Consider the following 13,443-nt stretch of genomic DNA (forward strand, 5'->3'; position numbering starts at 1 on the left):
CCAGCGGCCGGTGCCGGGACGACGCAGCCCAGCCCTGCCCGCCTCCCCGCGCACAGGAATCCGGGGTGCTCGTCCGAGCGGGGGGCGGCGGCGGCCTCCCGGGGGTCGGAAGCGCCAAGGCGCCTGCGCGCTCGGCCCCCCCCTCCCGGCGGTCGCGCCTGCGCGCTCGGCGGGCCGGGGGGCGGGGACTCCACTTCCCGGCGTGCCCCGCGGGCGGGCGCGCAGGCTCAGTCCGGGCCCCGCCGCGGCGCGCAGGCGCGGTCGGGGGCCGGAGGCGGTGCGCAGGCGCAGCGTGGGGCGGGGCGCGCGGGCGAAGCCGAGGCGAGCCCCGGGCGGGCGGCGGCGCCAGAGCGAGTGGAGCGCGCAGGGGTCCCGAGCGGTGGCGGCGGCGGCGGCGGCGGCGGCGGCGGCGGCGGCGGCGTAGAGGAGGAAGGCGGCGGCGGCGGCCCCGGCCCCGGCGCCCCCCCGACCGGCGCGCGGCCCGGCCCGTCCCGCGCCTCCGCGGCGGCCCCGCGGCCCAGCGCGCCCCCGACCCCGGGCCCCGCCGCCGCCGCCGCCATGGCCCGGCCGCTGGTGCCCAGCTCGCAAAAGGCGCTGCTGCTCGAGCTCAAGGGGCTGCAGGAGGAGCCGGTGGAGGGCTTCCGGGTGACCCTGGTGGACGAGGGTGACCTGTACAACTGGGAGGTGGCCATCTTCGGGCCCCCCAACACCTACTACGAGGGCGGCTACTTCAAGGTGAGCCGGCGGCTCGCGGTCCCGGTTCCCATCAGCCCCTCTCCTCTCGGTGGTCTCCGTCTCTGTCCGTCCGGCTCCTGTGAAGCAGCCTCAGGCCCCCGCGTTCCCAGCCGGTCTCTGAGAGCCCCAGAGAGGAGCCCCGGGGGCGCTGCCTGTTGGTTTGGGTGTGGGGCTCTTGCTTGCCTCAGCCCGGCCCAGGCCCCCAGCTGCCTTCCCCGCCCCCTGCCCGGGGGAGACAAAGAGCCTCCGCAGACCCAGCAAGCCCTATTGTTGGGGAGCATGGGGTTGGGGGAGAGAGGGAGGGCGGCCGGGCGGGGGGGCCTGCCCCGCCACTTGCTGGGGCTCCAACAAAGGCCCGGATGGGGCCTTGCCAGCTGGGGCCTGCTTGGAAAGCGGCCACCCTTCTCGATAGCAGCGGGCCAGGCCCTCTTGGCTTCATCCGAGCTTTACGTAACCTGTTCTCTCGGGAGGGTTGAGGCAGGGCTTGTCGCTACCGCCGTCCACCGCAGAGAGCGACTGCTGGACCCTGGGCCCCTCTCTCACCCCAGCCGGCTTTTCCCCGGTTCCGCCGCCGGGCAGATGGCCCCTTGGAGCTCGGATCTCACCCTCTGGGTCGTTTTTTCTGTCCTCCGGTAGTTTCGTCCAGAGCAGTTCTCTTTTGTTGTTGCTGGGAGCAGGGAGGGGCTGCTGTCCCTGGGACTGGCTGTGTTTCCGACTAGTGTGACAAAGGACTCGAGCCAGGACCCAGGCAGCTTTCTTGGCCTCACCATCAGAGCCCAGACGTGGCCTTGGAAGGCCTCTTCTCAGATTGCAGGGCTGTGCTCTTTGAGCCACAGGCACAGGGCAAGGGGTCTCCCTGCATGAGAGGTGGGGAATGAGCCCTGGGCCTAGGAACACCCCCCGCCCCGGCCCGCCCCACCCCTGCCTGCCTGCCTGCCTGCCTGCCAAGAGGCTGCACAGCCCTGCCAGGTTCTGCCTGGCTGAGGCCTGCTGGGGAGCAGAAACCACAGCGAGACCAGGCCGTGGGGGAGGGGCAGGTGATGCTCCTGGGACAGATGTCTGTGTTTGCACTTTCGCTAACGTTTTAGTTGAGCCTGCTCAGTGGCCGTGAGGGAGCAGCCTGGTCAGCTGGGGGTGATTCCTGCGTTGAGGTTCCCTTGGTGCTGGGGTGGGATCGGGATGAGTGTGGGCAGCCCTGGGCTGGCTTCTGCATCAGGAACCCGGCCTCTGACACTCAGGGAATGGATTTGGGGTTGATCACCTAACGGTTTAACTAGGACCCTCCCCCGGCCTCTCTTGTCTGCTTCGGGCTGTAAGGAGAAGGGCTCCACTCACACCCAGGATGATGGAGCCCACCCTGAGACCAGGCAGGCCAGGACTCTTAAGTGAGGTTGCAGGTCTGACTTTTGCCCACGAATGGTTGCAGGGATTGTGGGTAGATCCTCCAGGCTGGCATTGGGGGGATCATCCCATGTTTCTAGAGAAGGGACTGCCAGATTTCAAACACATTTGCCACAGGTCCTGTCCTCCACAAAGTCAGCGGGCCCCGGGGTGGTCACCCACTGAGGTCCTCCTGTCTAGGTGGGGCTGGGCGGGGAGAGGAAGTGTGGAAATGCACGCTGGGAAGCACCTGAGGGCCATCATCACTTCCCAGCCAGTTCCCACAGCGTCTTCTTTGCCAGCCTGGCCACCTAAGCCATAGTGAGCTTTTAGGCAATGCAACGTACAGAAAGGGGTGCCAGAGAGGAGCATTTGAGGAGCCTCCTCCCAGCTTATCGCTGTGTGTCCTTGGGCAAGGTACTTTCCTTCTCTGAGCCTCGGTTGGCTCAGCAGTGAAGTCCTCTCCAGGGATGCTTGAAAGAGTATGCGGTGGGACTTGGTGGGTGCTGGGGTGCTGGGGAGGCCTCAGCAGGCCGCACCTGTTCTCAGGGCCATCACTTAGAAATCTGTAGGGCAGGTTCCGAGTTCTAGGTGTGCTCTGCAGTCACCAGCAAGTTACCTGCCTTCTGGGCCTCAGCACGGTCACCCCAGAACAGAGGGACTTCCCCTAAATGCCCTGAATGCCCCCTGCCCAGGAGGGTGACTTTCCAAAGATGGGCCTAGGGGAGCTGCGGCTCAGGTGCCCAGCTCTGGCTCCCAGCACACAGGCTCGCCCCCGAGAGCCTGGAGTGCCGCCAGGCATCCCGATGTCTGGGACTGGGGCTTAAACAAGCAAACGAAGCTTCTTTACCGCTGAGGCCTGAGCAGCTCTGTCACCTGGGCAGGTGGCCCTCCCCATCTGTCCCATGACCTTCCTGTCTGCCTTCCTGGCCCCCCGTAATGGACACTTGTGGGCAGAGAGCCTGTCCATCCAGCGCTGACTCATCTCCTCCCACAGGGCCCGGCCCACAGAGGTGTCGGGAGTGATTGCTGAGTGAACACACGTCTATTTTAATCTTCCCCACAACCTGGAAACTGAGGCTGGGGAGTCCACCACCGACCATGCTGGGGGTGCCCAGCGTCCAGGACCCTGCCAGCCCGGAGCAGTGTGCTGGCCTGAACCCGCCGTGCTCCCTGGGGCCCAGCTCCTGGTCCCTCCCACAGGTCTGCGCTGAGACGGGCCTTAGAGTTGCTCCTCAGCAGCAGGGTAGGGGCCCAGGTCAGCTCAGATGACCCCAAATAGTCCTAGGAGGCCTTTGAGGGGCGTGTGTGACAGGCAGGGTCCAGGCGGCCCTCTTGTGGTGGGTGTGTCTGTCCTGATTGACATCCTTGTTTGAGCATTCGTGGGCACAGTCCCCAAGCATTGGCTGAGCCCTCCTGCCCTCTGCCCCTCCCCAGGCACGCCTCAAGTTCCCCATCGACTATCCGTACTCCCCACCGGCCTTCCGATTCCTGACCAAGATGTGGCACCCCAACATCTATGAGGTGAGTCCACCAGGCATGCCCCTCCCAGCCTCTCCATATTGGGGCTGGGGGGTGGGGGGAGACACTGCGCCGCCTGATGAGAGTGGGGAGTGGTGTGGGCACTGACCCCTCTTTCCTGTCGCCACACAGACGGGGGACGTATGCATCTCTATCCTCCACCCCCCGGTCGATGACCCCCAGAGTGGGGAGCTGCCCTCAGAGCGGTGGAACCCCACCCAGAACGTCAGGTGAGACTAGACCAGGCCCTGTTTGAGGGGCTGCTCAGCAGATGGACCCTGTCCCCCAGCAGCATTCCTGACTTTGCTCCTGTGGGGCTTCCTGAGGCCTGGCCAGGCCTGGAGACACAGATATGGGAGGACACATGTCTGTTGCTCTCGATTCCCTGCAGTACTGTGAAATCCGTGGAAACTGGCCTCCTGCCAGGATGCTGGGGGCCCCAAAGACCCTCTCCTCTCATTTCCTAATACCCCATGCCCCACCATCGGGAACAGCCACTGGGAATCTCGAGTCCATATTTTCTGTCCCACAGTCCCTCCGCCTATCCCTGGGGTCTCCCCTCCTGCCTCAGTCCTCTCACAGAGCCCAGTCACCTCCGTCTCAGGACTGAGCCGTTCACCCTGAGTGGCTGGCCTCCCTGCCTCCTGGCCTGCACATCTTTAGTCCAGCCCAAGCCATAAAAGTTGGTGGCACGGAGGGACCCACTTGCCTACAGGATGCCTTGGGGACAGGGACATGTGGATCGAAGGTGGTCCTGGCTTCAGCTGCCCACACGTGTCTTGTCCCAGGGCCTGGGCTGGCGGGCGGGGCGAAGCGGGGGATGGGCTAGGAGTCGGCCCCTGCCATCCTAGAGGCCTGAGACAAAAACCAGCAGCACCAAATGTCGCCTGCAGGGTTGGGGGCCAGGGGGGCCCCTGGGCAGTTGCTGGCCTCTGGGTATCCCCACGAATGCTCTGGCACTAGGCCCAGCTCCTTGGGGGATGGTGTGGCCAGAGAGTACCCTGCACCCGCTGACTCCACGCTCCCCCAGGACCATCCTGCTGAGCGTCATCTCGCTCCTCAATGAACCTAACACCTTCTCCCCGGCCAACGTGGATGCCTCTGTGATGTACAGGAAGTGGAAAGAGAGCAAAGGCAAGGACCGGGAGTACACAGACATCATCAGGTGAGGCCCTCGCGCCTGGGGTGTGCTCACGGGCAGTGGTCCCAGGAGGGAGACCCAGTCACTGGCCAATGCACTGGGTGCCCCCCACCCCGCTTTTTGTAAGAAAATGGGTGTTGTTTTTCTTTGTCACACTGTGAGGTACCCCAGTCATGCAAGCACATGGTCCGTGTATCTACCACACGTGTGTAGCTTATTGAGTCTGAACCGTGTGATACGGCGGTGTCCGTGCCTTCCAAGCACACGTGGTCAGGCCTAATGGCGTGCGCGTTCTCGAGCCCCCGAGCATCCACCACCAAGCTTGAACAAGGTCTTACCATGGTGCCTTCGCTTCATGACTGAAACACGGTGACACTCGGCATGGTCTTACCCCGTCCTGGGCAGCCTGGCCTCCTGCTTACCCCGTGACGAGTATCCAGCAGATGGGGGGTGGTTTGCTTGCTGAGTGAGGTGCTCCGTAACAAGTCCTTCCCGGACTGGCTCCTGGCTCCTGCCCTCAACTTCGTTTTCATGCTTTCTCTCCTGGGGGGAGTTTATTTTTCACATATCACACTGTATCTTTTCACGTCATGATTTGCTGTGAACATTATTTGCGTTTGTAATTTTGAAACTTAGAATTATTCCCTAAAGACAGAAAATGATCACAATACTGGTGTGTTTAGAAAATCACTTCTTTTCTAAAAAATAGATTTTTTTTCTTGGTTTTACAAGCAGCGTGTCGTGTAGGGGTTGGTCCGAACTGACCATCCAGCTCTCGTCTTGGCCGTTTCCAGTGCTCCCCACTTAGGAGTAAGTGGGTGACCATCCCTGGAAAGAAAGCCTTTTACAGAACGGATGCTGCACTGTGCAGGTGCCGGGCCAGGGTGGGAACGTGCTTTAAGGCCCAGGGTAGACAAGCTGTCCACTCAGGCCCCAGAGCTGCTTGACCTCCTTTTCTCTCTCTCTTGTTCTGTTGCATAGTGTGAGCTGCTCTGTGTCCATTGTCCATTGTTACTTTGTAATGTGGTTCACAGATTTGTTCATGACCATCTTAACCCTTCGTGAGGTTTTTTCCAAAAACTCTTTGTTGTTTACCTTTTACCTAGAACGAGGAGTAAGGTCTGCGTGTAGCTGCGGTTCGACCCCGCCATGAGAGGTCTAAGTGTCCCAGAGAGGTGGGGACGGTGTCCACGCCAGCATCCACGTGAACGTTCAGAACGTTGGCTTGTTTGCCAGAAACTGGCAACAACCCTGGCGTGCGTCCCCGCGGCAGCGAAGGGCACGTCCGTGGCTGTCGGGGAGGCGGGACTTAAGAGGCACAGCAGAACCTCCGGGGAGAGGGGGCGGCGTCACGGGACATACGTGGCTCAGAACTCACCGCTGTGCACTTCAGTCTGGCGTAGTTCGTGCAGATAAAGCTACAGAAGCTCACGTTGGGTGAGGAGGTGATGCGTTCGTGACAGCGAAGTGAATGTTCAAGGAGAAATGAAAAGGAAGCCCTGTGATTTTCCTAGGTCACCTGACAGTTACTGTTTTTGTGTGGCCTTGCAGACACCCGCCCCTGAGACTTCCCCGCGGCCTGGCCTTCTGTGGCGGCTGCTCTGCCTGACCTTGGAGGCCCGTCCGTGGAGAGAGAGAGAGAGACACACACACACACGCGCAACACACACACACACCGCTCCTGTCGTCTGCAGCCCCCTGGTTCCCTGTCCTCCAGGTGCACCTGGATGGCAGGGTGTCGTCAGCCCCCCCCCCCGCCGTCTGCTCTGCAGTAACCCTTTCTGCTGATTTTAGCTCCCTTTTCTCAGAGTGAAACCATGTCCACTTTCTTCCATGGATCCGGCCCGTTTTTGTTGGTTCTGTAGTGTTTTATGTGAGCAGAATCTGTGAACAATTTCTGCAGTATTGCTTGTGTGACCCGAGTGCCTTTTACCCCCCCAACACCACACACACGGCGCCAAGGTGATCCCTGTGCCTGCAGGGCGGCCCCTTCCCACGTTTCCTCGTCCGTTGTCCCAGGAAGTCTGTCCCCTGAGGCTGGGCGGTCACGGCTTTTGGTTTGTGCAGTTGAGGAGCAGCAGAGCTGGCTGTTGCCGCAGGGAATGCATGTCCCCGGAGTTGCGCTGTAAGCCTCAGGTGCTGCCCTGCGGGACCCTCCCTGCAGGGCTCAGCACCTGGGGAGGGTCCTGCCCACGCGGCCCGCTCCGCGCCCCAGTTCTTTTCCCAGCCACCTCCCACGTGGCACCAGAATTAAAACCAGACTGTTTTTATCCCTTAAGACACTCCCTATGGGGCCGCTCACATGCGCCCACGTGAGGGAGGCTGTGATGCGTGCTTCTGCCCACCCCCCACCCCCCACCAAGCCGTGGTCCCCGCATGCTCTGCCGGTGGGTGCATTTAGAGGACGCGTTGTCTGTGGTCCTGCAGGGTGTCTGTTCCGGGGGTGCTTTGTGCTGGGACGTCGGGCTCTAGGTGGGAGCACCCCCACCTTGGGAGCCGTGCTGTGCTCGGTAGAAGTCTCCAGAGAGCCGTGCGCTGCGCTGGGTGTGAGCCCTTGGCGTCCGCAGCCCCGTTTTCCTCCTCCTGTGGGCCGTGCTTGTCCGTGCCCTGCCCCCCAACCAGCCCGTCCCTCCGTGTGTGCTGGGCGCCACGCTGGCCCAGGCACCGAACACAAGAGCGGGGAGTTCCCGCCAAAGTCCTAACCCTGCCGCCCCTGCTGCCAAATCTCTGCTGTCTCAGGCAGGGCCGAACGCCTCACAGAAGCGCTCGTCTCTGGTCCTTAGCGTCCCCCTGTGCCGTGGGCCCTGCTCTGCCTGGCCCTGCCCTGGGGCATCTGAGCTGCTATGCGTTGGGCTCCTGGCATGGGACCCCGGCGGGGACAGAGCCGTAACCTGCAGGCCCTCTCTCCCCCAGGAAGCAGGTCCTGGGGACCAAGGTGGACGCAGAGCGGGACGGCGTGAAGGTGCCCACCACGCTGGCCGAGTACTGTGTGAAGACCAAGGCCCCGGCGCCTGACGAGGGCTCGGACCTCTTCTACGATGACTACTACGAGGACGGCGAGCCCGAGGCCGAGGCCGACAGCTGCTTCGGGGACGACGAGGACGACTCTGGCAACGAGGAGTCCTGACACCGCGACCCTGAGAATAAACTTACAGATTTTACCTCAGCAGGCCCGGACTGTGTGGCGCCGAGACTGCCTCGCGGGAGGGGTGCTGCCTGGCCCCTTGGGTGGTCTCTTCTCGGGGTCGCCCTCCTTCCCCGCGTGCGTTCTGGGTCCTCTGCTTCCGAGGGGAGGGCCGCTCGCCCTGTCCTCCCTCCCTGGGCGGCGGGGGCCTGAGGGACCCGGACCCCCCGCTCGTCCGCGGCTCCTGCTGGCTGGAGCCAGAGACTTGGGCTCCCAGCTCATGTGTGGACGGATTCACTTGTGGTCACCTCTTCTCTGCTTTGGTTTGTTTGGAATCTAAATAAAACGACTTTATGAGAAGCGAGAGAACCAAGCTCTTCTTGGCCTCCCCAAAGGACTGCAGAGAACGGTTTGTCACCAGGCCCCTGGATGCCCGCGGTGCCCATGTGCCTGTGACCCTTCATGCCAGGCGCAGGGGGTGTGCCTGCAAGCGTCCCAGGAGATGCGGTGGGGGCACCGCAGGGATCTGGGGTCTGGGCAGAAGGATGCCATTGTGCTAACAGACGCCCTGGCGGCCTGGGGCCAGACACCTGTTGCTGGCCCACCCCCACCCCACGGGGCCTCGGGGTGGTAAGTCTTCCCCATGATGACCATCGGGCCCCTGGCGGCCCCTCTGCAGCCACGGCACCCCAAGGGGTTCTACGTCATGCTGCTGTCACCCAGGCCTTGTGGCTTCATTTTCATGTAACTGACAAGTCCAGAGTGGCCCAGATTCAGGATCAGATGGCGGCGTCGGGACGAGGCCCCCCATGGGTCAGACGGGTGCATGCCTGGCCTGACCAGTCACCGCAGCTGGGCCTGGCGGACCCCGTGCAGGAGGGGGATGGGCAGAAGGGGCCGGGACATCCAGGGTGAACCTGGTCAGACCCTCACGGAGGCCTGCACGCCAAGGCCTCTCCCCTGCCCACAGCCCTGTGAACACAGCTCTCTCTGAGCCTCCATGGTCTGGTGGCCTCCTAACGTGGAAGGTTTCACGCACTCATTTTAGTTTCTGGCTTTTCTTCAACCCAGAGGGCTGGAAGTGCTGGACCGGCGAGGGGCCCCTCTGGACAGGACTCGCAGCTGGTGTTCTCAGCTGATGTGAGTAGTCTGGCCTGTGACAGCCACGCCTGTTCCCCTCCCCCCGCTCCTAATTTGGGCCTCGGGGCACCGGGGGGTCCAGATCGTGAGTGGGGGCTGGGGCTGGGTTTCCCGTGAATCCACCATGTGGCTGGCACCCTGCACTAGGGGACCCTGGTGCCGGTTAGGAAGGGGACGGGCACAGTGGGGTGTCTTGTCCCTGCTCTGCCCTGTCTGGGTGGCCCGGAGGTGTCTTCAGCGTCCTCCCCTGGGCTCCACGGACCCAGCGCCCATGGGTGGCCCCCCCCCGCCCGCTGCTTGGGCTTCCTCACGGCATGGTGGCTTGTGCTCCAGGATGAGGGGCCGCAAGCAAGGCCCATTTCCACCCATGCAGACGTCACACCACCATTTCTACACAAGATCGGACACAGGCGTGCATGAGCCCGGCCAGACCCGAGAGGAGGGGACCCGGACCCCACCTCTTGATGGGAGTCATGTTCCCCCTCGGACCATCCCCCCCACAACTGCCTCACACCCCAGATCTGACAGTGGTATCTGAGGCCTCAGTTCAAATCCTGTAACCTGTCCGTGGACAAGTGGCATCAACGATCCTCAGCATTGGAAGCTGCAAGAGAAAGACAGTTAGGGTTGCCCAGTTATATATAAAATTCAGATAAATCGTTTTTACTATATACTATACAGTATATATATGTATCCTGTGCAATGTTTGGGGCACACTTTTCTTACTAAGACAGTGTTTGTCGTTGATCTGAAATTCCAAGCACTCTCTGTCTGGATGCTCGGTGAGGGCCTACGTCCTGGGGTGGTTACAGTTAAACTGGATAGGACATGTGAACACACTTTATTTTTATTTTTTTTAAATATTTTATTTATTTATTTGACAGAGACAGACACAGCAAGAGAGGGAACACAAGCAGGGGGAGTGGGAGAGGGAGAAGCAGGCTTCCCGCGGAGCAGGGAGCCCGATGCGGGGCTCGATCCCAGGACCCCGGGATCATGACCTGAGCCGAAGGCAGACGCTTAAGAACTGAGCCACTCAGGTGCCCCGTGAACACACTTTAAATACTAATTTCTCTTGAACTCATCCCTGGCCTGACACACCTCCTGGGTGAAGACAGGACTCCTGGCCTCCCTTGCCAGACGCCACCAAATGAGAAAATGGGTGGTAACATGTTTCCAGAGTCCCCGCACCTGGATGAGTTCATCGGTCTGTGTGATCAATTGGTTTTAGCCACCTCTCCTTTATAATGACCCCTTCAGTGGCAAAGGGCAAAATAAACTGACTCAAGCCAACCGGAATTTCACTGCTTCTGTGAGCGAAAGGCCATGGTTTCAGGCATAGCTGGATCCAGGCACGGGTTCTGTCCAGACTCTGTCTCCCCCGGCCTGTGGTCAGAGAGTAACAGCTCCAAAGATGTCCATGCCCTACTCCTGGAATCTGTCTCTGACAATTAGAAAAGGCAAGGAAGAGGTTCTGCCCTGGAGTCTCTGGAGGAGCCAGCCCTGCCCACAGCAGGACTCTGGCCGCCTGAGGCCCGTTCCCTCCGTTTGGCCCCCAGCACTGTGGAAGAATAAGCTTGTGTGGTCTCGGGTGCTGAATGTGCGCTAAGTTGCTAATCCGGGACAGCTGCACGGCTCAGCTTTCTCTGAGTGACCCTCCTCCTCAGGGGGCTCCTCTCCCTTGGGACCAGCCAGGCGGACACCCTAATCACTCCACGTCCCGCAGAGTAAGAGCTGCTCTGGAAGAGCTCCGTGGAAGAGGTCAGACACCCTGAGCACCATGGCGACCCCACTTCCCCCTGCCAGGGCCTGTGCACAGGTGAGAGAGCCAGAGTGCGGTGGCGACTGTCTCCGCCCATCAACCCGAACCGCCCAGGAGGTGGGGTGGTCATGTCAGGGGTCCGGGGCCTCTCGCCGCTGCGGTAGGAAGGTCACGGCGGGGCGTGGGGCACCCAGCCCTGACCTGGCTCTGTCCCCAGGAGGCGACAGCGCTTTGAGATGCACGTCACGGGGTTGTAAGCATGCCCCCCGCTCCTTCCGCCACGTGGTCTCCTGCACCTGTGTGGGGCTGGGGTGCAGGCCTTGTACACCCACCGTGGGTGCTGACGGCTGCCAGGCCCAGCCGTGAGGGACCCCGCCCTACTCTGCCACCCCAAGGGGGTGGGTAGGTCCTTAGAGATGTAAGCCGGTTGTGGGGCCGTGGGAGGCTGCGGGGGATCCCTGGGGAAGGGCTACTGACTACGACAAATGCCTTTCCGCTGGACAGAGCTGGGTGTCTTGTGACACCTGGCCATGGGGCTAGAGCTGGCTCACGAGGGTGGCACGGTCATCACCAGCAGGAACCTGGCCCTTGATGCCCTGGTGGAGCCACCACATAAACCCATCCTGGAGCTGGCTGGCCATAAAGGCCCCAGATGAAGCTGGTGAGGTGACCGAAGGGGATCTTTCAGGCACAGCTCGCTTCAGGTGCTCACGTGGGGCCCTCGGGAGCCTGCCTGCCTCTCAGCTCTGCTGTCTTGCCCCTTAGCCACATGATCAGGAAGACTTTCCCACATGGTGGAAGGACGGGCACCCTGGGCCCCGTGGAAAGAGCTTGCTTCTCCACATTGACGAGGATCAGTGCTGATGGGCCCAGCCTCTGAACCAGTCACTGGGTTGCAGGGGCTGCAGCCAGGGCGTTGGCATTTTTGGACGCACATTCTGAGTCTGGGGCAGTGGTGGGAACAGAGGAGGACTGGCCAGAGAGGAGCCGGTGGAGGGGCCGTGGCCCACACCCTGACCCCGCTGCCCACACGACAGCCGCTGAGGCTGGGGCGGGGGCTCCCGCGCTTGGAGACCCCAGCCTTGCCTTCTGCATCAGGGCAGTTGCCCAGCATCCCACACGTAAGCTGGCCCCTAGTCTGGAGAACCACCTCCAGAGGCTCAAGGTGCTGGGGGCAGCCAGGAGGAGTAATAGCTTGCACCCCAGGTCCCCATCCTCCACTGCTCCCCTCCCCGCACCCCTCCACTGACCTGCCCCTTCCTGTCACCTGCAGCAGGAACCCGGCTCCTGGCCTGGCTCTGGTGGCAGGACCAACACGGTGCAGCATGACAGGCTGACCCCCTGGCCAGGGCGCTTCGGGAGCTGGGCCCGCAGGTGCCGGACATACAGACCTGCAACAAGGCTCACTTCTGGCCCGGCAACATCACTCCCTGCAAGGTGCAGGAGCACCAGTGGGGAGGGCTGGGGCAGCCTGGCCTGGCAGCAGGACATCAGCCCGTGGCGGGGGCCCACCGGACAAGCTCCCTATTTTCCCTTCTCTGGGTGGTCCTGGAGGTGGACACTAGCATTAGCCCATTTCTCAGATGCAGAAACTGAGGCACAGAGAGGTTAAGTAAGCTGCCCAGAGGCACACAGGCCATGGTGAAGCTGGGGTTTGAACTCTAGTGCCAATGATCGCGGCACGGATGCGGCATGTGCAAAGGCCCTAGAACAGGAAGGAGCAGCAAAGCGCGTCAGAAGGGCATGAAGGAAGGATGTGGGGAGTCATGGGACAGGCCCCTGTGGCCCTGGGGGCTGGGTCTGTGCCCCGGAGTCAGGGCCCCTCCAGCGGGCACAGGGGGTGACCTGTGTTCTGTAGCTTCCGGCAGGGAACTCAGGGGGGCCCTGGTGTAGGGCAGAGGTCGGCTGGCTAGAGTCCTGTCCTTCGGCTCTAGGGTCAAACCTCCCAGGCCCCTGCTCTGGCCCCTCGTGTCCTGTCTCAGTGAGGTCGCCAGCCACTGTGGCCCCAGCCTCAGACCTGGCACCCCGGGGACGACCCTACTCCCTTGCCTGGCAGAACCCTCCCCTGCAGGGTGGTGGGGGCGGGGGGGAAGGATTGTAATAAACCATATGGGCCTGTGTGGACTCCGACCCCACTTCTGTTCCACACGGGCCAGTTTCCCTACTGATGAGGCAGGTTGCACTTTTAAGGCTGTTCGTGGAGTCCAGCTAAAGTCAAGGACCAGCTTCGCCCAAGGCAGGCTCCAGGCAGGGGCCAGGGGGACCCGGGCAGAGGTGCGTCAGCCGGCGCTGGGCCCGGGGCAGCCGCTGCATTGTGCAGGCCTGCAGGGAGGCGGGGCGCTGGGACGTGGGGTGTGGAGACAACAGCGATACTCCAGTATCTTCTTCTTCCTCTTATTTTTTTGGTAACATCTTTATTGAGATACAGTTTACATGCTTGCTGCCTAATTCAGGGGGTGTTAGTACATTCACAGGGTTGTGCAACCAGCACCTCGAGAACATTCCATCACCTTAGAAGGAAACCCCGTCTCCATCAGCTGTCACCTCTCCCCCCCCCCCAGCCCTGGCCCCCACGAGCCCCCTTCCCGTCCGCGGATGAGCCTGCTCCGGACGTGTCACCCACGTGGACTCACACCCCGC

At 62.0% G+C, this 13,443-nt stretch overlaps 1 protein-coding gene across 1 annotated transcript; it reads left to right on the forward strand.

Annotated features, from left to right (window-relative positions):
* Nucleotides 1-512: 512 nt before the first annotated feature.
* CDC34 (cell division cycle 34, ubiquitin conjugating enzyme) lies at nt 513-8,261 on the forward strand. The gene is made up of 5 exons (XM_006740757.3): nt 513-735; nt 3,553-3,639; nt 3,769-3,866; nt 4,667-4,801; nt 7,691-8,261. The coding sequence occupies exons 1-5, from the start codon at nt 559-561 to the stop codon at nt 7,902-7,904; spliced, it is 711 nt and encodes a 236-aa protein (XP_006740820.1). The 5' UTR covers nt 513-558; the 3' UTR covers nt 7,905-8,261.
* The last annotated feature ends 5,182 nt before the right edge of the window (nt 8,262-13,443 follow it).

Source organism: Leptonychotes weddellii, chromosome 1 (assembly GCF_054177405.1).
Source record: "Leptonychotes weddellii isolate Sample4059 chromosome 1, ASM5417740v2, whole genome shotgun sequence".
Lineage (NCBI taxonomy): Eukaryota > Metazoa > Chordata > Mammalia > Carnivora > Phocidae > Leptonychotes > Leptonychotes weddellii.

Coding starts and splice junctions, on each gene's coding strand:
- CDC34 (XM_006740757.3), top strand. CDS start 559: ATGGCCCGGCCGCTGGTGCCCAGCTCGCAAAAGGCGCTGCTGCTCGAG. Junction 3,640..3,768: donor GGCACCCCAACATCTATGAG/GTGAGTCCACCA, acceptor GTCGCCACACAG/ACGGGGGACGTATGCATCTC. Junction 3,867..4,666: donor AACCCCACCCAGAACGTCAG/GTGAGACTAGAC, acceptor ACGCTCCCCCAG/GACCATCCTGCTGAGCGTCA.